Source organism: Erpetoichthys calabaricus, chromosome 1 (genome assembly GCF_900747795.2).
Source record: "Erpetoichthys calabaricus chromosome 1, fErpCal1.3, whole genome shotgun sequence".
In the NCBI taxonomy this organism is placed as follows: Eukaryota; Metazoa; Chordata; class Cladistia; order Polypteriformes; family Polypteridae; genus Erpetoichthys; species Erpetoichthys calabaricus.
In genome coordinates this window covers 198,282,145-198,310,035 of record NC_041394.2, presented here as the reverse complement: position 1 = coordinate 198,310,035, position 27,891 = coordinate 198,282,145, and the positions used below count along the sequence as shown (strand labels likewise).

The 27,891-nt window shown below is 40.1% G+C and overlaps 1 protein-coding gene across 2 annotated transcripts in view; it reads left to right on the top strand.

Annotated features, from left to right (window-relative positions):
* Positions 1-1,380: 1,380 nt before the first annotated feature.
* The window catches only part of ano6 (anoctamin 6), a 143,103-nt gene continuing 116,592 nt past the window's right edge, over positions 1,381-27,891 (top strand). For both annotated transcript variants that reach the window (XR_007933806.1, XM_028810683.2), the window contains exons 1-2: positions 1,381-1,753; positions 27,799-27,878. Coding sequence is in view for 1 of the 2 variants with exons in the window: in XM_028810683.2 (XP_028666516.1) it covers positions 1,675-1,753; positions 27,799-27,878 (159 nt within the window). In the remaining variant the exon portion in view is untranslated. The remainder of the gene's footprint in view (positions 1,754-27,798; positions 27,879-27,891) is intronic.

The window sequence follows — 27,891 nt, the reverse complement described above, 5'->3', positions numbered from 1 at the left end:
ATCTTGTCAAAGTGGAAGAATCCCAGCCTACCTGTTATAAGTCAGTGGGTAAATGATGCTCTGTACTGGAAAAAAATTAAATTCTCACTTAGAGGATCTGTTCACAACTTTTTTTTTAAATATACCAAGATCTAATTAATACAATTTAAGAATAAGCATTTAAATCGGGGATAAGGACATTCTCCCTTCTCTGCTGTTTTTAAATGTTTGCTCTGGTTCTCCTTTCTTTCTCTCGGGCAGGGGCTGAATTCTTAATTTATTAAGTACAACTTGATTGTATGTAATATTATGTTTTTTGTTGTATAAGTTAGTCTTGATCGTATGGAATCATTCTGCTCTCAGGCCCGGACAAAGAACACTATAATATATGTATCACATGCTCTGTGTACTTTTTGTTTATTTAATGCATTTATTTATTTATTCATTGCACTACAAGTACAGTATGTACACATGACAATAAACTTGATCTTAACCTTGACCCACAACCACACTCATACATGTCCTTTTGCAGGTGCCATTCAACCTAAACAGCATGGTTTTGAAATATAGCAGATAAACTGGCTTATATAAAGGAAAAACAGCACATGCACAGGCAAAACACTGTAACTCCACAGAGACAATGACTGGACAGGCTTTAAACACCAGTTCATTGAGGAAGCATTGCTAACTGTTTGAATTTTCTGTTTTAATAATGTCCTGTACAAATATGCAAATTAAATCACCTCATGTTAATTATCTAGTCTAAATTAAGGATCATAATACTGTTCGTGTCTCACTCTTTGTGCTACCAGCCATCTCTCTATATTTTCCTAACCTTCTTAATCTGGATCATGAGGAATTGTGGTCTACCTCTGTGCCATTACTCTCCATGTTCCAAATGTAACTAATCTAATTTAGTGTTAGGGAGCAAGACAGGCTCCACATTTACACATAAATCCACACAGGACCACGGTTTTACATTACTACAACCGCGCGGCCAATACACGAACACATTCACCACGGTGATTTGAGAATTTTTGTTCAGAATCTTTAAGCGGGCTACTAGGCTGTTGTAGCGGTAATGTATGCGCCACCATGCCACCCAAATACCAATGATGTTAACATGTGAAATTATATTGGATTTGCGCCACTTGGTACTATGAAAACTACTTCATCTTATCTAATGCGACGAAAGGGTGGGCAGCAGCGTGCGTACACAAGATAACCCTGGAACAGTTAGCCAAATTAACAAGTTAAGAAGCTAAGTTCACGAAGCCGGTCTCTTTTATCACTGTGATAAAGGCAGATAATGGCTTTTTCGTGCTATTAACTGATGTTATCAGCGGTCTGTCGTTAGGTCGCACTTTATTTCCGAGATGACTCTATGATTCTCTCTCTCTTTCTGCAGCTTTAAGCGCGGCTGTCAAACTCGTTTTGTGTGTGGGGCGTGTGCGGCGTATCTTAACAATCGTACCCAGCAGTTCCTGCTCATTTGCGTCACACTACTATGTACGGCCGAATCTTGTAGTTTTTTTTTTCTTTTTTAACTCCATCGGGGTCATTCTTTGGTAAACGCCCTCTTATTGTACCACAGGACGGGCAGCCATTCTTTTAAACTTTTTTTGACTTCAGCGGCACGTTGTGTCGGCGGACTCTTTCGCGTTTTAAAGCATTTATTGACTTTTTTCACTAAGAATGAGTATGAATGACCGAGATGATGTGCGTCTGGACGTGGAGATGGAAGAAGTGGAGAAGCTCTCCGGTATCTATAATGGTAAGATCTATAAGCCCTCGCTGCTGAGGGCATTTCTTGCTTCTTTTCTTTGGCAACTTGCATTTTCGTTGAAGTCTCCTCATTACGCACAGCGCCTCTGCTTATGTGAATTGGTGGAAAGCAGAACAGTTTAGCAGTGGGCTCGAGTTATGAATTGGCAACACCTGGAGGAAGGGAAAACAAAAACGCCTAAAAAAACTTTTTAAAATAATCAGTGGTGCTTTGTTGGGGCTACTTTTGACAGATATTACCATTCTAAGATCAACAAAAGCCCCTATTGCGGGTGTGTTTTTCTGTCTTTTACTGTAACGTTTAGGTTTACAGCTGGCGTATTCCTTTGATTTATTATTTTTTTCCTTTGGAAACTCCCAATTTGAATTTCACTGTAGGTTATTGAAGTAGCATTATTTAAAAAGTATCCCGTCATTGTCGGCCGCCTTTTGCTTCATTTTTACGACGAGGCCGACGCGCTTATTTTCCAGCTTTCATTTCAGCCAAGGGTGGAAATTTGTCGGACAGATCTGACGATAGTGGGAAATCTGAGCAATCGACCCCTTGATTTTTCAGTACAACTCGCCTGGCACAATTAATAACCGAAAGCCTTAGAGTAGAAGTGCTATATATCTGAAGTATACGAGGGCAGCGAGCCCCCGTCACTACCGCCTTGAAGGGTGCTACGCGGTTGCAGCGCATTTTCATGTCAGTGATTTCTTGAACTATTTTTTAACTTACCTTGAAGAAGGAAATGCAGTCACGTCCATCAATTTTTATGAGACTTTAGTCAGTTAGGCGCGGCTGGGACCTGAACGATGCTAGTATCAATCTTTATAGCGCCTTTCATATCTGTGGTACTAGGGTGTTGTACCGTGTTAGCCATTATGAATGTAGAGAAAAGTCATTTTGCTTGACTTTTCTCTAGCGCCTTTCACAAACAGAAACCACCAAGAGGAAGACTGAAATAAATCAAATGTAGTAAAATTAGACAGTAAAGTCCTATCAAGCAGCGGTCAACCAAGGAAGAATAAGGTAAGAAGCAGAGATGGTTATAGGATCAGGTTTTGACCAGAACAGCCAAACATTTCTTGTCATCATATTCTCCTGGCCTGTGTCCAATATTAAATCAAAAACATTAAATATCCCTCACGTTTTTTACTTCCCAGAACCCCACTACAATTATTATGATCTGTTCAGTTATTTATTGAGTTTGTTCTGGGCTTCTATATCTTGTGTGCACTTTTAAATCTTCGTGAAGCTGTATGACTATGGGAAAGGTGCTATATAAAGAAATTACACATTTTTATCAAATTTTATCACATGGTTCCGTGACCTGATTAAGAAAATGGATGCCTTGGTAGGTTTTACCTTATATTGGCATTTTTCCCAGAAAATTAATTTTTTGTGTCATTTATGAAAAAATTGCCTTAACAATGGCAATGCTGCCCCCCCCCTTTTTGAATAACTCATTTTAAAGTAACAACTTGACATATTGACTGACGTCTCATAGTTTTTCACCCTTCATCAGGTAACTTGCTAATTAATCTTAGTCTACTCAAACTGACAAGATTGAACTCCTCATAGTTCCAACCCTGCAGTCCTGGTATAAGTAGCAGCATTTCTTGACTTTTTCTCTGCACTCTTGCAACTTTCTTGGAAGACAGAGCTGAAAACTGCACATAATATTTAGATCAGAATACATTCAGCTTTGTTGTTATTGAAGACTGCACAAGTACCATGTTGAGGAAATGCAGTTTTGAATCTAACCAGAAGTGCAAATAGAAATTAATTCCAAGTATTCAGATATAATACAGTAGTGAGGGGTTGTACAGACAAGAGTATGTAAAGAATGGTTGGTTAGGGTTGAAATACGATATGGACATTGTATACAGCAAGTACAATATGAATGGAATAAGTGAGGTAAAATATAAAAAGTTTAAGTAATAGAAATGTGCAGAGCCTTGATAGTTCTGAAGTGTTAATAGTTTAAGACTATAGTGCATACATGATAGACCTGTGCAGGGTACAGAGTCCTAGGGAGAGGTAGGAAGGGTGGATTTTGAGTTCAGCGGGATGATTGCTACAGGGTGGAAGTTATTCCAGAGCCTGCTTGTGCTGGTACTTAGGCTCCTGTTCTGCCTCCCACATGGTAAATGGGTATTCAAACCATGGATGTGATGATAGGGGTCCCAGATGATGCTATGTGCTCTCTGCAGATACCATTTGCACTGGAGGTCCTCAGTCGCAGGTAATAAGTGACCTGCTGGGTAGTTTTCACCTCCCGATGCTGAGACTTCCCATCTGAGAGCATGCAGTTACCATACCATACTGTGATATAATTGGTGCTGTGGTAGAGGTTTACTAGAATCTGATGAGACAATTGGACTTTGCCTAGCCTCCTTGGAAAGTAAAGATGTGCACATTTTTACGACCAGTCCTCATAATTTTGCTACACAGCTTGATTATAACCTTTGTTGACTTGTGCTGCAGGATCCACGCTGTATAACCATGACAGCCTATTTACCTTGTTAGTCATTTCTGGACACTGTATGGCCTTAGACAAGTCCAGCAGGGTTTAAGTGTTTGTCATGATTCTGTTTAATATGAACCCTGTTCAGATGCTAAACATTACATTAATTTATATTCAGTTTTAATTGCTACGTACAGTATTGAAATCTCAATTTTTTGTCTTCGTCTTTCTTAGGGAGTTTCAAATTCATGTCTTTATACATATAGTTCCCTAGTTCTGATGCATTCCCAGACACTACCTGTTTCTTGGTAACCTTGTGTCTCTGTAGAGATTTTCTCCGGATTTTTTTTTTTTTTCCCTCCCATATTCCAAAAACTTTTACATTACATGAAATGGCATTAAGAAACAAAGTGAGTGTTGGTGAGTAGTGGACTGATATTCCTAACGTTCTGCCTGATGCAGCCTGGCTACGTACTGCCCCCAGACACCCAGAACTTAATGAAGTGGGTTTGATAATGGATGGAAAGCATTTATTTTCCAATATATTTGGGATTTTTCCTTATTTGTTAGATAAGTACCAATACAGATATGATAAGTACTTTTAGGGAAATAAACAGAAATGGAGAATGCGATAATACAATATAGCAGTCTAGAAAGGCAATACTATAAATAATATTGTACATTTATTGTAAAAGAAGAGTCACGAAACAGGGAAAGGGTTGGGTTCCAGACTGAAAACTTCATTTATTGATGGTAATAAAAGAAAGTGAAATAGTGAAGGTATTAATAAGCAACAAGTTTTTGTGTACTTCTGGTTCATATTAGATGGCGCCACTTTGTTGCTGTCCAGGTTCAAAGGCAGTCAGGGAGATGATTTATATGCAAGCAGATGGAGACAACTAGGGATCAGACAAGTCAACTTGGTTGACTATCTCAGAACTAAATAGGGAACAGACAGAATTGTGAATTGTCAGGATTTTCTCACAAACCTTTCTTGTGATTCTATGTTCTTAGTCCTGATGTGCTTGATCTGTAACTATTATGATGCTAGACAACCATAGTGGCAAAGGTTGGATAGATAAGTAAGTAATATTTTGTTTGTCCCCAAGGAAAAATGAAGACTTTACAGAAGCTCAAGAAAAATACAAACGTAGTAATAAACATTGAACCCTCCAAAAGCACACAAGAACTTCTGGCTTGGGTAATATTAACAGAGCTTTTACTGTCTAATAACAGGCTTGTCGGTATATCAGGTTGTGGTCATATCTGGCCTTTTGTATAACTGATTTACATTTAAAAGCATTTAGGTTTTAATAGTAGTGGGACAGTAAGTGTGCTCCAGTTTGCATGTGACAAGAGGGAGGTATGGACAAAACTGTTTGAACCTACTGATCTGTGAACTTACAGATCTGTGCTTTGATACCGTCGTATCCTCATCCCTAGTCTGCAGCGGTGGCAGTATTGGGAATAGCACTTTGGAGATGGTGCTAAATCACATCCCAACGTTTGTGAAACCCTACCCCTGTTGATGCTGTCGGTCAGGACACTTAAAAAATTAAAGCTTCTTTTTTCCAAACTGAAGGTGCTTATTTTGGGTATGACATTTGTATAGTGACTCAAACCAGTTTGTCAGGTATCTGTAAGTTGATAATTGTGACAACTCCATGCTACTTCCTCCATGATTGTCCATCCATTTATTTTTCCAATTTGTTTAATCCAATTTAGGGTTGTGAGGCACTGGTACAAGTCAGGAAAGAACACCTGAAGGACCTCAACTCTATTACAGGACAAACCCACCAAAACCAGTCTAATTGACAGTCTCCAGTTTAGCTTAACATGCCGATGTGGGCAACAGTACACACCCAGTAACTAGGCTGAAGTAAAAATTATCACTAAGCCGCCGTACCTCAGCAAATGTGTCTTTTAAAATCACTTTGTTTTTTAGTGATATTAATATCCAGGTTGTATTTCTAACAGACTTTGTCTGTTATGCCACTGTTATTGATCAGTCTAATTACTAAGATGTCATTTTTGCATTTTTCTATATAGTCTGAGTCAGGAAAAGAATTAGTAACTCCATTGCTTAAATTTCAATGGATAAGGCTTTTTTGATGTTATTTAACACACCTGTATGTCTACCAGTTATGCTATCTATTATCAAATTACGAATGGAGTTAGAGTGCGTGCAGAAGGAACTCAGAGTCCAGCTCAAGGCAGCGAAGGAGCAGTACAGGAGAAAGCTGGAGCAGAAGTTGCAGAATAACAGCATGAAGGAAGTGTGGGATGGGATGAAGATCATCACTGGCTGCAGCTCGAAGCGGGGTGCCACCATCGAGAGAGACGTGAAGAGAGCAAACCAAATGAACATCTTCTTTAACAGGTTTGACCACCCTAACCCACTCTCACCTCGGAGTACTGCACCCTCCACCCATCCTTCTGCTGATACCAGCATAGGAGAGACATCCCCACCCACAGTTACTGCAGCGCAGGTAAGCAGAGAGCTGATGAGACTTCGTGCCAGCAAAGCAGCGGGTCCAGATGGAGTATCACCATGACTGCTGAAGGTCTGTGCGTCGGAGCTGGGGAGTCCTCTACAGAGCATCTTCAACCTGAGCCTGGAACAGGGAAGAGTCCCAAGGCTTTGGAAAACATCTTGTATCACCCCAGTCCCAAAGGTGTCACGTCCTAGTGAGCTGAACGACTTCCGGCCTGTCGCTCTGACGTCACATGTGATGAAGACCATGGAGAGGCTGCTGCTTCACCACCTGAGGCCACAGGTATGCCACGCCCTCGACCTTCTGCAGTTCGCATACTAGGAGAAGGTGGGAGTGGAGGATGCCATCATCTATATGCTACACCGATCACTCTCCCACTTGGACAGAGGCAGTGGTGCTATAAGAATTATGTTTCTAGACTTCTCTAGCGCCTTCAACACCATCCAACCTCTGCTCCTTAGGGACAAGCTGACAGAGATGGGAGTAGATTCATACCTAATGGCATGGATCGTGGACTATCTTACAGACAGACCTCAGTATGTGCATCTCGGGAACTGCAGGTCTGACATTGTGGTCAGCAACACAGGAGCGCCGCAGGGGACTGTACTTTCTCCGGTCCTGTTCAGCCTATATACATCGGACTTCCAATACAACTCAGAGTCCTGCCACGTGCAAAAGTTCGCTGACGACACTGCTATCGTGGGCTGCATCAGGAGTGGGCAGGAAGAGGAGTATAGGAACCTCATCAAAGACTTTGTTAAATGGTGCGACTCAAACCACCTACACCTGAACACCAGCAAAACCAAGGAGCTGGTGGTGGATTTTAGGAGGCCCAGACCCCTCATGGACCCCGTGATCGTCAGAGGTGACTGTGTGCAGAGGGTGCAGACCTATAAATACCTGGTAGTGCAGCTGGATGATAAATTGGACTGGACTGCCAATACTGATTCTCTGTGCAAGAGAGGACAGAGCCAGCTATACTTCCTTAGAAGACTGGCGTCCTTCAACATCTGCAATAAGATGCTGCAGATGTTCTATCAGATAGTTGTGGTGAGCGCCCTCTTCTACGCGGTGGTGTGCTGGGGAGGCAGCATTAAGAAGGACGCCTCACGACGGGACAAACTGGTGTGGAAGGCAGGCTCTATTGTAGGCATGGAACTGGACAGTTTGACATCTGTGGCGGAGCGACGGGCGCTGAGCAGGCTCCTATCAATTATGGAGAATCCACTGCATCCACTAAACAGTGACATCTCCAGACAGAGGAGCAGCTTCAGCGACAAACTGCTGCCACTGTCCTGCTCCACTGACAGACTGAGGAGATCGTTCCTTCCCCAAACTATTTTACTCTTCAATTCCACCGGGGTGGGGGGAACGTTAACATTATTCAAAGTTATTGTCTGTTTTTACCTGCATTTTTATTACTCTTTAATTTAATATTGTTTTTTCTATCGGTATGCTGTTGCCGGAGTATGTGAATTTCCCCTTGGGATTAATAAAGTATCTATCTAAGGGTCAGATCTTACTAGTACTAAAACTAGTGTGAGGGAATGATTTGAAGTACATTTTGGAATCCGTGTACTGTATATGCACCTAATCTTGGTGTCTCTCCCATCAGAGTGTTTGTCAGAACAGTTGTGTAGAACCAAAGAGAGAGAGATGGTCTATTATTTTAAAAGATCGGGTAATTAGAATTGTCATGTGAGTGGTTAGTTTGTCACACAAGAGATACTGGGCAGGAGTCATGATGTTTTAGTTTTGGTAAGCAATGACCTGCAGCAGTGTGTTGCAGTGGTCAAGACCCTGGATTTTGAACCACAAGGCTGCTGGGTCAATTCCTAACCCCAGTTCACTGTGTAATCCTCTGCAAGTCACTTAACCCACCTATGCTCCAGTACTTAAAAATGATTGTAAACAATTATATAGCATCCTCATTTCTTAAGTCACATTGGATAAATGTATCAATAGTGAAATAATAATAATGGAAAGAAAAGGTTAATTATTCAGGAAGATTTTTAGAAGTCTGGATTAAAGACTGGGGACCTGCTTTCCTTGTTGCTACCTGCTTGAGACTCCTTTTTCATGAAGTTTTAGCAAACATTCTGTTCTTAAGCTGGTATTTTTACAGTGGACTTTGTGCTTGATGCTGATGAGAAGTTACATTCATCTGGAAAGTGAAGTGCTAATTAAGGTTTCGGAGTACCATTTGTTGTTTGTTGTTAGTGATAACTTTCAGACTCTCCCACATGCAATGTAATTTTTCAGATGCTAAACAAGGACCTTTTAGAGCCATTTGCTCGGGGCATCATCTAAAGATGAATCTTGTTGTAGAATAGGTAAAGACAAGAACATATTTTATCTACAATTTTAGCAACATTCACTAAGGTTCAGTATTCATTATCTGCTAGAGTTTAAATTTCATTGTGGGATTGCAAGAATTATGCGTAAATTTTACAAAACAAAGTGCAGTTTAACTTAATAAAGAAGAAATATTCTCTTTCAAGACAATTAAAAATAAATAAAGTGAAAATGTGTGGTGTGTTATGGAAAATACATGATTCATGTATGTTTTGAGAGCTTGATGATGTGGGTTGCAGTGGTTTTAATTTACAGCATCTCACACTTGAATTGAAAGATTAAAACTAAGAGTGCAGTGGATCACTGGCTTTTAAACAGTGGCCCTAGTTAGGAAATGGTGACTTTGCATTTCTCCTCTAAATATAATAGACTTGGCTACAGATGTCTGTGCATCTGTTGATTCATTTACTAAGTGCTTTTTCCAATTCTGGGCTGTATGATCTGTACCTATCCCAGCAGCAATAGGCATAAGGCAGAAGCCAACCATGGAAGATGCATCATTCTATTAAAGGGATAAATTATGCACATATCTATACTTACTCATATAGGTACAATTCAGAGTCTTCAGTTAACCTAGCTTGCACGGCTTTTTGGGTGTGGGAGGAAAATAACACTACCCAGAGGAAACCCCACACAGGCATAACTAGCTTTAGCTATAGGAAGTGCAAATCAAAAGACTAGTTTCAAACCTAGTCTGTACTAGTAACTGACAAACGAAATACTCCTTATTTTTACTCAAAATTAATATTGCCATACTGGCTAGACATTTGAGTTGGTGAGCTCATAATCCTGCTGTGGAGCATGAGGCAGAGTGCTCTGAAAATAAGATATTTGATATGTTCACGGCAGCACAGAATTACAGAGACATTGGCCTGCAAAAAAGGCTTATACTACTGTTGAAAACAAATTAGTAAAATATTAAACTTATGGGACTCGTTGGGTTTTTTTTTTAATCCAATGTAGTATCCATTAGTCCAGCAACTAAAATGTGACACAGTGAAAAAGCCTGTGACGCATTATAAAGTCACAAGCACCCCTGGAATGCATTCTTCTTCAGTTAATGCAGTTAAATTCATAAGTCTATTTTAGGGGCTAATTTAGAAAGTAGTTCATGGGCATGAGCAGTCACAACTATCTGATCACTTATATGGAGTACCTTGAAAACAGCAGAAGAATTTTAAAATGATGGATTCATCTTGAAATGAGAAGTTTATCTTCACAGAGACAACCCGGAAATGGGGACAAATGTAAAAAAGGGACAGATATAGAAAATAACATTAATCTCACGTGTCTTGTAAATCTGATGGTGTAAATGAAGGAATTCTGAATAATGCTGTTTTTTTCCTAATTCATGTTGCTCTGATATAAGAAAATTTGAATGGTCATTTTGATTAGTACTAATTTTAGGCAGAATTTATTTTTCAGTTATTGAACAGAAAATATAATGAATATGTCAGGTTTGTATACATGATGAGATAAATCAGGTGGTCAATGATAATCATTCTCAAAACTCCTTCACTGAAATCCAAGTATGCAGCCAAAAACAAAATTAAGGCCATGTTTGCCTCTGAATTTTTGTATAGCAAATTGCTTTAATTTTGTAATAAAATCAGAAAATGGAGCTGGATAAAAAGAGTTAGCAGAACACAAACAGCTGATTTAAAGAAAAGTGCATTTTTTTTACAGAGGGGAAGGAACAGTGGTGTGACCTGTTTGTGAAGAAGGTAAGGCCAACAGCACACAGAATTTGGAGCCACTTTCAGCGAAAATATGCACACTGCATTTTAGGAAATTTGGGTGAGACATGAAACACATGAATTGGAACACTAATGAACCAAAACTAGGAATATCATTTGGTCCAACAGGTCAGACCTTTGGGCACCCCTGTCTTTGCTGTTCTGCCTAAATTCTTACGTTCTGAAACAAATAGTCATGCTTTTTGTTTACTTTTTATGTGCATCACTTAAGTAACTTCAAAAAACAGAGTTGCCCCAACACCCTCTTCCCGACAACACCTGTTTTAGAAAAAGATCCTTACATTTTTCTGAAAGGAAAAGGGAAAATAAGTGTTCTGGATGAAGCATTACTAATAAAGTTGGAGAGAGAAGATGAATGTTTGAACCAGGTTCACACATAAATGAGCTTATTCCTGCCAAAACACAGACTTTAGTCAGAAATGGGAGCATTATCTGAAGGGGACCCTCAACTGCATTTGCCAGGATACACTTCCAAGAGTAGACATGACATTAGCAACAATTGTTTTCTAGAAGCCATATTTTAAAAGAGACTGAATCCTATTGTTTTAGATTCAGTGTCACAATACTGTGTGTGTTGTGTTTGCTGATCTCTCCATATCCAATTTTCTTCCTGTATGTTATAGATGTGAATGTTAATTTAACTGGTGAATCCCAATTGTCCTTGTATGGGTTTTGTGAGAGTATGTCCTGAGATGGACTGACATTCTGTCTGGTATTGATTCATGTCTTTAGCCCAGTGCTGCTGGGATAGACTCTTTTTTCTTTCTCTTGTGACTCTGAGGTTATTTTGAAAATGTTAAACTATATAATTTGTGCAACATTAATGACATCAGAATTTACTTGTGACAAATAGATTTTGAAAGGTTCAAGAACCTGATGCTTGCTGGGAAAGTACAGAAATTAAAGTATGCAATATAGAAAGTATATTCTCTATAGGTACATCACAGAAATAATTTTTATTTAATTAATGTTAATCTGCTAGTACAAGTTAATCATGTGACACCCAAAGAAAAACTCAGATTTATAGTGTTCTAAAGGTCTCACTTTTTCATTCTTATATTTATACATATTCCCTCCCCCTGCATTACACAAATTAGTATTCTATATATAATGTAAAGGTTTAAGCCATTATTTCTTGAGTTTTTGTATTAATTTTGAACAACATCTATAAATATCTTGTATTAGTAGTCTGCTCCAGCCACCAAAATAGTCTGTGGTTAAATAGTGTTATTCCCAGTTTACAGTACTTCCTGGATAATAATTTTAATGCTCGTCCAATTCAGAATCACTATGGAAAAACATGTCATATTGTTTGGCAACGCTGTACATTTTTGTAGCAAATTTACCAGATGGCTATTTCTACATGATGAATGCTAAAAGCAGTTTAACATAGGTAATTATTTTGCAATATAAAATTATTATATTTTTCCACCAGGTGCTATACATGGCATATACTATACTAAATGCTACATATTTCTGTAAACATATACATTTTATACAGAAGGAGACACATACATAAGAAATGATAAACAAAAATCACTTTTATCTTCAATAGGTATTGTTTGGACTAAGTTTCACTTTGGTTAATTCCAGCTATCTATGTATAAGTAAGTAACATCCACCCATCCATCCATTTTCCAACCCGCTGAATCCAAACACAGGGTCACGGGGGTCTGCTGGAGCCAATCCCAGCCAACACAGGGCACAAGGCAGGAAACAATCCTGGGCAGGGTGCCAACCCACTGCAGGACACACACAAACACACCCACACACCAAGCACACAGTAGGGCCAATTTAGAATCGCCAATCCACCTAACCTGCATGTCTTTGGAATGTGGGAGGAAACCGGAGTGCCCGGAGGAAACCCACGCAGACATGGGGAGAACATGCAAACTTCACGCAGGGAGGACCCGGGAATCGAACCCAGGTCCCCAGATCTCCCAACTGCGAGGCAGCAGCGCTACCCACTGCGCCACCGTGCTGCCCAGTAAGTAACATTTTACTATAATTTATATTGAAGTGGTTGAAGTTACGGTTGTGACGGAAAGCTTGGCAGTGTGAAGCTGGTGGTGGCCCATATTTTTTTTTTTAATTAAGTGCAGAAGCGAGTGTATTGTAGTTTTTGAAGGATTACCCTCATCAGCCTCTATGGTGAAGTGAAATGGAGACATGAACCTCAGGAGGAGCAATCTGAATTTTGTCCTGGCTTTAGAACTTTGAAGTAGCCTTTTATCTTTTCACAGCTATTTGAGGACACTTGGGAGTTTAGAAATTCTCTGTACATGTGCTCTGTTGACTTCCAGTATCCTCCTTTTTGCATGGTGTCCCACTAAATCTGACAAGACATGTCATAGAAAGTATGACTGGGACAAGAGGATGGAATGAGAAGTGATGAAAATGGAAAAAAACTCAAAATTAAAGGTATCTCAAAAGTACACCTCGCTCAAGCATTTTGCAAAAATGTCTAAGAATGTGGTTAACATTCCTCTGACAAACAGTTCTATTAGAGGAGTAGTTGACAAAAATAAGATGGAGAACAGCCATGGTTCTCTGACTGGATTAGATTGTTTAGCAGAATATTAGAGTAATTCCAGCTCTGTTATAATAGAAGGCAGTAGTCCCAGGTTAACATGTCATAAATATTGTATCCTTCAAAGTCCCTCTGCAAAGTAAGCATGCCATTACTGATCATGGGGATAATGTTATACAGTGAAATGGACCATCTATTTGAAGACATCCTAAAGCAAGTAACATTTCTGTGCTAATGATTTTTTTTGCGCAATAGTGACATCACAGAAGGTATACTGGCTTTGAACCCAATACACATTTCCTGTTAAGAATTGTGGCAGAAAAATATGAGGATCTTTTTCTGAAACAGGTGTTGTCTGGCTGTGTGAACAGAGATTTGTAAAAGTTCCAAGCCACATTCACACAACAGACATTATTCTCTGCTTGGTGTTTTTTAGTTGTAACTATTTAAGGATAAAGAGAGTAGATGAACACCAGATCACACTTGAGGCCTACTCACTAACGCATGAACACTCACGCACTCAGTGCAAAGTTTAGAGTCCCCAGTCAAACTAACCAGCATGTCTTTGGCATGAGGGTGGAAAAGACATTCAGACTTGGGAACAATGTGCTGTGTCTTCACAGATAATGGCCAATATAAGAATTGAGCCAAGAACTCTTGGAGATGTAAGGCAGTAGCATTAACTATTGCTTAAATTAATTGATGTCTTTTGTGGGTTATATTAATAGCATGGATTTATTGCTCTTGAATTATTGGCCAAAGGGTTTAGAATTATTATGACTTATGCATGAATGCAGTGCATATCACTAACACTTTGTTGTAAACTGGTTTTCTTGTCTCACAGCTCAGTACCCTCCTGTAAGTGTTGCAGTGGCTTACTTTCAGATTAATAATAATAATAATTCTTTACGATTAGGTTGTGCTGCTTGTGTGATGGACTCTGAAATAGTCAGTTCTTCACCTCAACAAGCATGCGTCTCTTATAAGACATAAGGCAGTTGCTGCGTCCCTCTTGCATGGTGATGTGAACAAGCCCTACTATGTATTTCAGCTGAAGGACAATACTGGCTTTTAGGTCTTTTGGTTGATGGGAGACAACATTTGTAAAACTGGTACACTTAGATACTTTGTAAAATATTGAATACTTTGAATCTTGTTAGCCAGTTGCTGTGTTTTATTTGAAATATTTCCATCATTCTTAAATTTTTAAATTCCACTCCTGCTATACCAGCCCCTTGTCATTTGTTAACTTTCATTATGTTAAGAGATCTCAGTACTTATGATGTCAGAGCATCATAACTCATTCTTCAGGTTTTCAGACAGTGCAGTGTAATGAAACTATTCTTGTTAAATTTGTGAATTGCTAAATATTAGATTTGATATTACAGTGGTCTCTGAAATAGGCCTTGATCTGCTTGGGGAGCTCCTTTTGTGTCACTTTTGCATCTGTCTACTTTTTAAACCAATACGAACAAACCCACTTATTCCTATTCAAGGGTCTAGGGTACCAGAACTGCCCCAGAAGCCATGGGTGAAAGGTAGGGACTAACCTTAGACAGACCTCAGTTGTAAACATCCACAATAACTCATTTTGTCAATTTGGAGCTGCCAGTGTGACAGTAGATGGTGCTATACCAGCGCCTGACCCGACACAGACAGACACGGGAGGTACACTAATAAAAAACAAGTTTTTCTTTGCCTGTGGGCATTGCCTTCCCCGTTTCCCACAGGCACAACACAGTCCCAACAAGCACTAAGCACACACACAATACTTTTTCTTCTCTATCTGCTCCATTCCTCTCCAGCAAGATTTGACTCCCTCCTCCCTACTCTGGCTCCCAGAGTGGTAGCTGATGGCTCCCTTTATAGCCCACCTGGAAGTGCTCCAGGTGTTTGACGACCTATTTCCAGTTGCACTTCCGGGTGTGGCTGGAAGAGCCGCCCACACGGGCTCAGGAACAACTGCAGCACCCCTGGATCCCAACTGGGTTGTGGAGAACTCCATCTCCCATGGAGCTATGTGGGAATCTGTGGCACCACTGCCACCCATGGGGGCTGCCATCTAGCGTCACAGGGGAGGTACTGTTCAGTCCATGCTTGTTCCCCATATAAAAAAGAGACAGCCCGGCCGTCCGCCACACCAATTAACCTGCTTGTTGATTCTGCTCTTTAAATCTAAGTGAACAACATTACACTTTCAGCTGATAAAAAATAAACTGTTGGCCTAATGTCTGAAAACATTACTGCTCTGCCTAGTTTTAAGAAAGTAAGTTAAAAAAAAAAAAAAAAAACATGAAAAAGAGAACCTTATATTAGGTAATGGAGGAAAAATGACAGCATCTGCTTTTAATTTATGTGTTTCAAATGAGAGACTTGAGTGAAAGTTCTAGGAAATAAAAAGAAACAGCATACAAATATGTTTAGATGTACTGTACCCTACAAATTCCTTTCTGGTTGTGAGGAGAGCCCATTTTGTTTTAGAAAAAGTGACATCTAAACTCATCTGCCAAATGCCTATTTGTCCTTCAAACAAATGTGTTAAAATGCACCAGTCTAGGTATGCAATGCTTTTGAGTAAAAACATATTTTCTGAAGCCATTGTCATTTCTTTGCAATGTGTCCATAATAAGCAAATCAGTTTATTTCATCTTCAGACTCTAGTGGAAGTGAAACTACAGAAGTCAGCCAGTTGCAAGAGGCTTTTTTTTTTCGTTATACAGTAAACACATTTAAGGTAGCAAGGCAAACCACAAAGCTTTGGTTGCCAGAAGCAATGTGCATGTTGTTGTAAGATGACTTTAATTTAAGACTTTAAAGGGTAAGGGTTCAGCTGATAACTGTCTAATGTAAAGGAGAGCAGATTACAAGATAAATTGAGTTTGGGAAGGAAGATAGAAACTGAGATTCAAAAGTAGAAATGCTCCCAGGTCAGAGACCCCAGCATCCCTGCTGCTGTGTACTGTCGCATGTGGGTTATAGCACATTTAGCATCAAACTCCTTCTTGATTACAGGAAGTCCATGGTTCACTAATTAAATATCTAAATGCTGTTCTTCTGGACATGTACCCATTGGTATCTCCGTGTCTGTTTTGGAGATAAAATCAATTCTGTATCAGTTTCGCTCAGGCCTTTATTTTGATTTTAATTTGATTGAAAGAGAGAAGAAAATAGTCAAAATACCCAACATTGTGTGTTATAGGTTACATCTCAGCCAGTCTCCCTTTTCTCCCATTATGTTTTGCAGTTTCCATTCATCAGAACTTAATCTCAGGCTATGCAACATCAACATCTGTTCTGTGTATTTTTAAAATACACAGATAATTTGATTTACAAGTACCAATATTCCAAGTTTGAAAGACTCTTGCTGGGCTCAAACAATTCTTTTTTTATTTATTTTTTTTATTTTTATTTCATTAGTTGCCTGTAACAGAGGTGTCAAGCTCTGTTCCTGGAAAGCTGCAGTGGTAGCAGGTGTTTTGTTTAGCGTACTTTCTTCAATGTTAACCAACTGCTAAAGGTAATCAACCATACTATGTTGCAGTTTACACATACAGTAGCATTTGGATGATGATTTCAGGGAAAAAAGCCAATCTTCAGAAAAAAATATTTTGAATTGACTGTTGTGGCAGAATGCGGACACCAGACCTTGGTATTAATTTAAATAACAGGTTTCATTAACAGCTAAATGGCACATTGGTTAGCAGTGAAAATGCTGGCCTTCCTGGACTGTTTGAAGCCCTAGATTTAGCTGGTCATCTGCTTTCTTTGCATATTCTTTGGCTGACAATTAAGGAAAAAACTTAGAGTTAAGCAAGTCCATTATACCTAAAGCAGAACACCTCTGTTAAGTACCAGCAGTAAATGCCTACTATTTAAAGAAAGTGTCTGGAATGAAAATCTGTAGTCACTAAGGCCCTCCAGGGTCTGAGTTTGACACCCCTGGCCTGTAAGGTTGCACTTTTTAGGTTTGGTTCCTGTCTTCCACCCAAAAGGCTCCCCTTGACTCTGAATGTCCTAAATAAAAGTACCAGAATGGATGCGTTTATGGTTTAATAATAATTGAATTGACACTGCCTCTGAGTTAAAGCCTGCTAAAGTTTCATAAAGTTAATTTGGAGGTCAGTCTTAAGAGAAAAGTAGGTGTGAAAATGAGATGATGATAGCTTAGCTGAAGACTACTATAATGAGTCTCTCTTGTCTCTGTAAAGTTGACATGGACCAAATCCATCAGATAATGTAGGGATGATTTATAAATGAAGCACCATCTAAGAATTTTTCACTGCCAAGTATAAGCTACAGAATACATTTCTGAAATTACTGCATTTGTGAATGGCTGATGTTCTGCTCTATAGGATCTAGCATAATTTCAGATACAGATTTCATTTACAGAATGTCAGTTAGTATTACAACATATATTACGCTTTGAAATCTTAGAAATAAAACTGGTACAGGCTGTTTTACAGGTTAAATTCAGATGTACAGATGATAGAGTCTGAAACACCAAATGGCTGGTTTTTGCTCACCTCAGGCAACTCCCCTATAGAGAGGGCCATGAGCATGTTAGCTCAACACAGTGGAAGAGAAGTGGGGAAATTTTCCAACTTAAAATTGCATTAAAGGGATGGAAATTTCTGTGATGTCTTTTTTTTTTATATTTTCAGCGCATTGTGTCTACCTGTCTTGACGTTTTTGAAAACCACAGCTTTACACACAAGTTTTGTAACTGCATTTTATCTTTCCTCCGGTGCCTAGATAATCAGATTTGTTGGGCCTTGGCCTCTGTAAGCTATAGTGAAAGTACTGTGTATAACCGATTTAACTCTAAGGGCTTGTTTATACTTCATGCTCAGAATGCGTACGCACCCGCATCATGGCTGCCACGCGTTCTGAGCGACACGTGTGCGAGTTGCAGTACCAGCAAAAAGTCGGGAGGCGCAGTGTGCTAAAAGTTGGATTGTGACGTCAGAGTCTCTGTTTACTATACATGTGACAGAAAGCCGCTTTGTGGATCCTACGAGATTGGTGTGCGCGCTTCGATATTTGATAAATGGTTTGATGTGGTGAAGCAAAATGCCGACATACAGATGTATTCGTGGTGCTTTTATATTCAAGCGTCGCATTTTCCCGATCGTAATGACACGATATGTTTTAAAAGTCTCGCATACCGTCTTCTGTGCCGTCTTTTTTCTAGGGCTTCCTCTGCTCCTGACAGCAGCGAATCGCCAGCAATAGATCGCCACACAGAGCAAATTAAATGTATGATATTCCAACTCTCTGCACATTTAAAATCCTTAGATTTATACTTGATATCACTTTCATGATGAAAAGCATTAAAGTATGTATGTTACATTTTACAGATAAATTGGTAATTTCGTTTAAATAATGAATACTGTTAATAATTACACACATGGGGGTGACACAGTGGCGGAGCGTTAGCGCTGCTGTCTTGCAGGGATTCACGTCGCTGATATTCCCTGCCTGGAGTTTACATGTTTTCCTGCTGGGTTTCCTCAGTGTGCTCCAGTTTCCTTCCAAAGATATGCAGATTTGGGGATTTTATGCCGCTAAAATGACGCTTGTGTATGTGTGTGCTTGTATTCATCTTGCGATGAGCCGAGGCCTCGTCCAGGGATTGTTTCTCATTCGTGCCCAATGCTTGCTGGAATGGACATATCCCTGGATTTAATCAATAAACATCCTTTTCAGAGATATTGCGGTAAGGTGTCATCGGAATTTAATGGGTGTTCTAGGCAATTCACAACACAGAGAAGCCGAACATGTTCTCACTGTGATAATATCTCACACTGCCACCTGGCGGATTCCTCCAGATTTACGTAAAGTATGCGCGCAAGTATAAACATTTCAACGCTTCCGTAACAAGAGCGTCCTCTGCAGCATGCGTCGCGTTGCGTGAAGTATAAATCCGGCCTTACTGTGCATATTTATCTCAAAATACAGTAAAACTTTCTGCTTGCATCTGTGCAGTCAAACTGTATTTTATAAGAACAACCCTTTATTTCTGAAAATGCAGAAGACTTTATTGTTCTGTTTGGTTGTTAAATCTATACCTGTATTTAAAAAATTTACACAGAAGAAAAACATGTTAACTTCTGTTAAATTTATTCTTATTGAATGCAATTCCACCTATGAGTTTTGCATAATATAAATTGATTTCAAATCTAGCATGACAAAAAGAACTATAAAATAAACACAAAATACAGTATATTGTTGAAGAAAAAACAGAAAAATATCCATCCATCCATCCATTGTCTCCCGCTTATCCGAGGTCGGGTCGCGGGGGCAGCAGCTTGAGCAGAGATGCCCAGACTTCGCTCTCCCCGGCCACTTCTTCTAGCTCTTCCGGGAGAATCCCAAGGCGTTCCCAGGCCAGTCGAGAGACATAGTCCCTCCAGCGTGTCCTGGGTCTTCCCCGGGGCCTCCTCCCGGTTGGACGTGCCCGGAACACCTCACCAGGGAGGCGTCCAGGAGGCATCCTGATCAGATGCCCGAGCCACCTCATCTGACTCCTCTCGATGCGGAGGAGCAGCGGCTCTACTCTGAGCCCCTCCCGGATGACTGAGCTTCTCACCCTATCTTTAAGGGAAAGCCCAGACACCCTGCGGAGGAAACTCATTTCAGCCGCTTGTATTCGCGATCTCGTTCTTTCGGTCACTACCCATAGCTCATGACCATAGGTGAGGGTAGGAACATAGATCGACTAGTAAATTGAGAGCTTCGCCTTGCGGCTCAGCTCCTTTTTCACCACGACAGACCGATGCAACGCCCGCATTACTGCGGATGCCGCACCGATCCGCCTGTCGATCTCACGCTCCATTCTTCCCTCACTCGTGAACAAGACCCCGAGATACTTGAACTCCTCCACTTGGGGCAGGATCTCGCTACCAACCCTGAGAGGGCACTCCACCCTTTTCCGGTTGAGGACCATGGTCTCGGATTTGGAGGTGCTGATTCTCATCCCAGCCGCTTCACACTCGGCTGCGAACCGATCCAGAGAGAGCTGAAGATCACGGCCTGATGAAGCAAACAGGACAACATCATCTGCAAAAAGCAGTGACCCAATCCTGAGCCCACCAAACCGGACCCCTTCAACACCCTGGCTGCGCCTAGAAATTCTGTCCATAAAAGTTATGAACAGAATCGGTGACAAAGGGCAGCCCTGGCGGAGTCCAACTCTCACTGGAAATGGGTTCGACTTACTGCCGGCAATGCGGACCAAGCTCTGGCACTGATCGTACAGGGACTGAACAGCCCTTATCAGGGGGGCCGGTACCCCATACTCTCGGAGTACCCCCCACAGGATTCCCCGAGGGACACGGTCGAATGCCTTTTCTAAGTCCACAAAACACATGTAGACTGGTTGGGCAAACTCCCATGCACCCTCCAGGACCCTGCTAAGGGTATAGAGCTGGTCCACTGTTCCGCGACCAGGACGAAAACCACACTGTTCCTCCTGAATCCGAGGCTCGACTATCCGACGGACCCTCCTCTCCAGGACCCCTGAATAGACTTTTCCAGGGAGGCTGAGGAGTGTGATCCCTCTGTAGTTGGAACACACCCTCCGATCCCCTTTCTTAAAGAGGGGGACCACCACCCCGGTTCCGCCAATCCAGAGGCACTGTCCCTGATGTCCATGCGATGTTGCAGAGGCGTGTCAGCCAAGACAGTCCTACAACATCCAGAGCCTTGAGGAACTCCGGGCGTATCTCATCCACCCCCGGGGCCCTGCCACCAAGGAGTTTTTGACCACCTCGGTGACCTCAGTCCCAGAGATGGGGGAGCCCACCTCTGAGTCCCCAGGCTCTGCTTCCTCATTGGAAGGCATGTTAATGGGATTGAGGAGGTCTTCGAAGTATTCCCCCCACTGACCCACAACGTCCCGAGTCGAGGTCAGCAGCGCACCATCCCCACCATATACAGTGTTGACACTGCACTGCTTCCCCTTCCTGAGACGCCGGATGGTGGACCAGAATCTCCTCGAAGCCGTCCGAAAGTCATTCTCCATGGCCTCCCCAAACTCCTCCCACGCCCGAGTTTTTGCCTCAGCAACCACCAAGGCCGCATTCCGCTTGGCCTGCCGGTACCTATCAGCTGCCTCCGGGGTCCCACAGGACAAAAGGGTCCTGTAGGACTCCTTCTTCAGCTTGACGGCATCCTTCACCGCCGGTGTCCACCAGCGGGTTCGGGGATTGCCGCCACGACAGGCACCGACCACCTTACGGCCACAGCTCCGGTCAGCTGCCTCAACAATAGAGGCACGGAACATGGCCCATTCGGACTCAATGTACAATGAAAAATATATATAGGATATATATAATATAGGATAGATAGATAGATACTTTATTAATCCCAATGGGAAATTCACAAATATATAAAGGATCGTCTCTGAACAACCAGGGCCCTGAACTGGATAAAGTTACATATGTGGGTGTGTGTGTTTTTTTTTTTTTTTTTTTTTTTTTTTTTTAATATTGATCTTTCTAATAATAGTTTTTCTTGCAGTGCAAAATTATGTAGGATTAGCAGCTTGGAGTTATTATTTATTTAAAGTTTAACCTACAGTTTGGTGTAATCCCAAAGACATGCATGTTAGGACACTGTAAGCAGGAATGTGAGTGTGCCCCGCAATGTACTTGTGCAGTATCTGGGGTTGATTATCACCTTAAGCCTTTGGTGCCATGGCTTTCCTTGAGACAGAATGAAATTAGTGGTCTGAAAAAAAATGTAGTTTTAGACTGGCTGGCCACCCAGAAACTCCTTTGGCATTATAACTATAAACGGTGTGAAATTCTGTTTGTCTGAGTGCCCCCTGGCAGCTGATCTAGCAGATTACTTTTTTTTCCCCCCTTAGGTGTTGCTGCTGCTACCCTCTTATGATGCCGTGTCTTGTTTGGAATAATCACTTGATTAAAAGTAAAGGCAAGAAGGTGATAAAATAGTAATTGCTGCAATCAATTAATATGATTGCCACTGTAGAACCTTAAAATAAGCAACTAGAAAAACGAAACATTATAGAAGTAGGTTAATCAAGTTTATGTTGTATCTGTAAATGTGTACAACAAACCAAGTGTACAAATGGGAAGTGTACTATATTAAAATAAATTCAGTTTAAAAGTTTGAGTTATTTAGCTCATGAAGCATCCCTGACATTCATTGCATTTCATAGTTTATGGTCCTTATACCTAGAGGCACTGATGCCCATAGCAATTTTGTTACTTTCAAAACCCGAAAGTTAACCTTGCCGTCTAATTATATTTTAGTAAAGAAAAAAACTAGAACTGGAGCAAATTTCAAACTTCAGATGTCACAGAAACTGTGTAACCACAAGTCATATGGCTTTCGTTCATTTCAAAGCAAAGTGGAAATTTTAAAATGGCATTACCATATTCTGGAATATATAGTTTTTAATTAAATTCTGCCTAATCATAATAATTGCTTTTCTGCCTTGCAACTAAGGGTTGTACAACAGGAGTACATACTATGATAAACCCTCTGTGCCAGATGGTTTTAGTTTCACTATTTAAAAAAAAAAAAAAGACAAAGGGCGTAAACGAACATCATCATAATGTTAAGGCAGGGCCCACTTCAGCACAGTTATTGAGAACGAGGATCAAGATGGGTGGCCACAGAAGTCCTGCCAACGATCTCAGTGTATACTTATGAAATATTGAAAAATCAAATCCATAATGAACACTTGCAGGAATAATGTTTACTGTCATCTGTTTTGCACATATGAAGCACAATTTTGTATTATATCCTTGGCACAACATTTTATATTTGTTCACAAACTGTGTACTGTTTACTCCAGGTTTACATGTTATCTTTTGCATTCCTGTCAATGTATTATAGCTAAATATTGTTAAGAACGTGTGACTCAAGAGAACATTTAAGACCTCAGTCATATTTTACAGAGCAATTCTGTATCTCCACTGTATTCCCTAATTTGAATACTATTTTACCAAGTATAATAGTGTTGATTCTGCTGTATTTTCCAGTTATACAAAGTCCCCTTTTGTTACGTAGAGACATCATGGTTTGTTTAATGTCCATTAATAGAAATATCAGCAGAAATGTATAATACTATAAGCATAACATTTCATATTTATTAATAACACAGTGAGGCAATATTGCAGTTCCTGTAGTTTAAATCACAAAACACAAATAATGTAAACAAAAATGAACCACACATGTACAGTATGTCAACATACCTCATAGAATTGGGGGAAAAAAAGGAATAGGGATGGTACAAAAAGGTACCGCTAACTAGGGCGGGGTGATTATAATGAGTATTGTTTAAAAACATATTCATTTAGAAAAAGCTTCAAAACGTTGAACGAGAAGCAAGGCACAGTCATACTGTGTGTAAGCAATGCCTATGAAAGATTAATATACCAAATCTAGCAACACTACAAATCTCTTCCATCATCTCAAACAATGATGCACAATTTAGTATGAAGAGTGCATAATTAAAACTCCGTACTTCACATTCTTCCTCTCGTACTTCCAAACACCATTCTGTCATCTTAAAATAACTATTTTACTAGCTTTATTTTCTCATTGTGTACGTTACAAAAAAGATTGTTGGGACAAGAACACAGTCCCTGTCATCATAGTCGAAAATACAGGATTAAAGCAGCTGCTTAAAATGATGGATACAAAAAAATCTGCCTTAATAAAAGGATAAGTGTGTGTGTGGGTGTATTTACGTCCATCCAGGTGCTATGACTCTATCATTCCAAAAGATAGTGCATCACAAACATTTTTAGTAATAAAATGCATAGCATTTGTTATTTCTGTAGAATGGAGCATTACAAACATTAACACTATTTTTACAAATCTCATATCAAATGGCATATAACAGAGGTGTATGCGTTGCATGGTGTACTGCAAACATAAATGCTAATGTCTACATCAAATACTTAGATTTCAACTCATTTTAGACTGGTAAAATAGATAGTATATTTTAAGATTCTATATAACTAAGAGGTTTGATAAAAACGATAAGTGTCTGTGTCCATCTGGTAGCTATGTCTCTATCATTCCAATAGATAGATACTTTATTAATCCCAAGGGGAAATTAACATACTCCAGCAGCAGCATACTGATAAAGAGCAATATTAAATTAAAGAGTGATAACAATGCAGGTATAACAGACAGACAATAACTTTGTATAATATTAACGTTTACCCCCCCGGGTGGAATTGAAGAGTCACATAGACTGAGGAGATCGTTCCTACCCCACACTGTCAGTGGAGCAGGGCAGTGACAGCAGTCTGTCGCTTAAACTGCTCTTCTGTCTGGAGATGATACTGTTCAGTGGATGCAGTGGATTCTCCATGATTGACAGGAGCCTGCTCAGCGCCCGTTGCTCTGCCACAGATGTCAAGCTGTCCAGCTCCGTGCCTACAACAGAGCCATCCTCACCAGTTTGTCCAGGCGTGAGGCATCCCTCTTCTTTATGCTGCCTCCCCAGCACACCACCGCGTAGAAGAGTGTGATCGCCACAACCATCTGATAGAACATCTGCAGCATCTTATTGCAGATGTTGAAGGATGCCAGCCTTCTAAGGAAGTATAGTCGGCTCTGTCCTTTCTTGCACAGAGCATCAGTATTGGCAGTCCAGTCCAATTTATCATCCAACTGCACTCCCTGGTATTTATAGGTCTGCACCCTCTGCACACAGTCACCACTGATGATGACGGGGTCCATGAGGGGCCTGGTCCTCCTAAAATCCACCACCAGCTCCTTGGTTTTGCTGGTGTTCAGTTGTAGGTGGTTTGAGTCGCACCACTTAACAAAGTCCTTGATTAGGTTCCTATACTCCTCCTCCTGCTCACTCCCGATGCAGCCCACGATAGCAGTGTCGTCAGCGAACTTTTGCACGTGGCAGGACTCCAAGTTGTATTGGAAGTCCGATGTATATAGGCTGAACAGGACTGGAGAAAGTACAGTCCCCTACAGCGCTCGTGTGCTGCTGACCACAGTGTCAGACCTGCAGTTCCCGAGATGCATATACTGAGGTCTGTATAGGTATATCACAAAAATTAACACTGCTTTTACAGATCCCATACCAAATTGCATAGGCGTTGCATGGTGCCCCACAAATCTTAAAGCAAAGGTCTATGTTGATTAATTAGATTTCAGCCCATCTTAGTGTGTAGCACAGCTGGTATAGTTTTAAGATTCTGTATAACTAATAGTTTTGTGTGTGAGAGAGAAATAGTGAAGAGACCAATGTTTACCAATACTAAAATATTTGTATGCTATATAATTAACAAGTCATTGGTGTATTGTGCCTGTGTGTGTGTTTTCTGCTCACAGAGAGAAATCCTGATGTCACAAATGAAAGCATTGTTCATTCTGACATAGTCTTGCGTATAAGTGAAGCTTACACAGTAGTATTTTGGAGAAATTAAACTATTTATACATATTGTATATCACCTCAGTATCTAAAATATTAATATGTAGTTTTTAAGCAACATTGCCCAGCCCTACCACTAACTGAGAATTGATCCCAGAGCTCAGATGTGCTGTGTTTGCTTAGGGGTTCCCAAGAGTGTCACCTCCCCCACACACAGCAGGTATTCAGTCAGACAGCATGGCTGGGACACATTCTTGGGAAGCTGGGGATTTCAAGCAGCAGTTTCTACCTTTCCTCAGATGAACAGACAGCTGCCTGTCTAGCTGCTTACCTGTGACTGAGCTTATTGCAAGGCTTCAAATGTTTCCGGCCACATTCAGTGACGCATGCTGTCATTTCTGAGTGATCGTGTGGTGTCGCAACTAGTTTATTTATTTTGAAAGTAAAAAAAAAAGTTGCTAGATGGAAAATTAATCAAAATTCAGTTTTACAAAAAATGCTTTTTGTACTTGTTCATATCTGTGGAATTACCTAAAGTGAAGACCACCGTAACTTGAGACTCGCTTGTAATCTGTTGTTGGCATCTAATCATAAACTCAATCAAAATAAAAGCATTGATATTTACAAATAGAAAGAGTTTTTAAGTCTGCTGGAATCAGCACAGGATGTTCTTAATGCAGAGCAACCTCCATGTGTACAATCTGAATGTAGCATGAGAACTGCATTGGTAAACCCCTTTCATTCTAGTGTTTCATCTTGAGTAGATGGAGTAATATTGCATAGTGTTAAAACCAGCAATTGAATTGGCCCACTTTTCTATGTTAGGTTTCTAGAAAAAAGCAATTTTGTTAAAAAAATGTGATGATATGTAGCATAATGGGAAGAGAACTAAAGGCTGCATGGTGTAAATGTTCACCCCTCTTTTTTTTTTTTAGTTGTTGCTGGATCAGATAACCATTACTGACCGCACATGAGTTAACCATCTGTTGAAAAATGTTTGACAGTAGTCAAAAATTATTTTCAAATGCAATTACAATTTATTTATGAATACATTCTGCCTGATAGACACCTTTAGGAGACTGTGTGGTGTACTTCTGTTACTTCTGGTGGTGTGAAACCAAAGGGTTGATGTGATTTCTTTACATTTCTATTTTTCATTGGGCTGCGTCATAAGTAAAAGCATGAATACAGTTCTGAACAGCCAAAGATTAAGTAAACAAGTAGCCCTGGTAACCTATATACAGTAGAGCAGATGTTTGTTCTTTAATAATTACAAGAAATCCTTTTTCTTGATCTGCGCTTTATATCAAATGGTTTTTCAGTGCAGTCTCTCTCTCTTTCTCAAGATTTACTTAGACCTCTCGTATATTCTAGCCTTCGTTTTGTTATCTTCATTTGCAAAAAGAGCCATTTTCATACATGTGTAGTTAAAACAGTATGTAAAAAGCATTTAACAGCTCTGTGAATTTTTGGAGATATTAACAAGTGACTAGAGTTATGCATGATCTGTTAATGATGAAAACAGAGCAATGGAAAAAAAACTTTTGAAAGTACTGCAGAAAATAAAAAAGAAAAGGGCTGCTATCACAGATGCTCAGCTACAGGAAACCAGATCTTTAAATATTTTTAAGTTTTTTTTAACAGCTGAAAATGTAAGACAGAATGTTAACAAAGCTGAAAATTAAACTGAAAGAGTTTGTCTGATTTGTTTCTAGAATAATTTAAATATTACAGGTAATGTTGATGTGCATCGTTTTCCTTGCTTAACAGATTTATTTTGATGATAGGCACTATATTGATATAAATTGCTGTAGGATACCAGAGCTGCTAACAATGAATAGATTTTTTCAAAGTGTTTACTTGATTTTTTTTGGGCTTCAGTCTAAAGGCCTGCTTTTAAATCATAGGGTACTGTCAGTGTAGTAGTAGAATTTTCTGAGAACCCATTGTTAACAATTTCATATACATTGAGTGAATTGTCTTTGCTATATATAAAGGTATAGCACAGCCTCCACATTATATAGGGAAAGTCTAATAATCATTTTTTTCTTTCTTTTTTTTATAGACAAGGATCTTGTTGAACAGGAATTTTATCCAACCTATGGAGCATTTAATGATGGATCAGACATGCCAAAACCTGAATGGGTAAGCTAATATT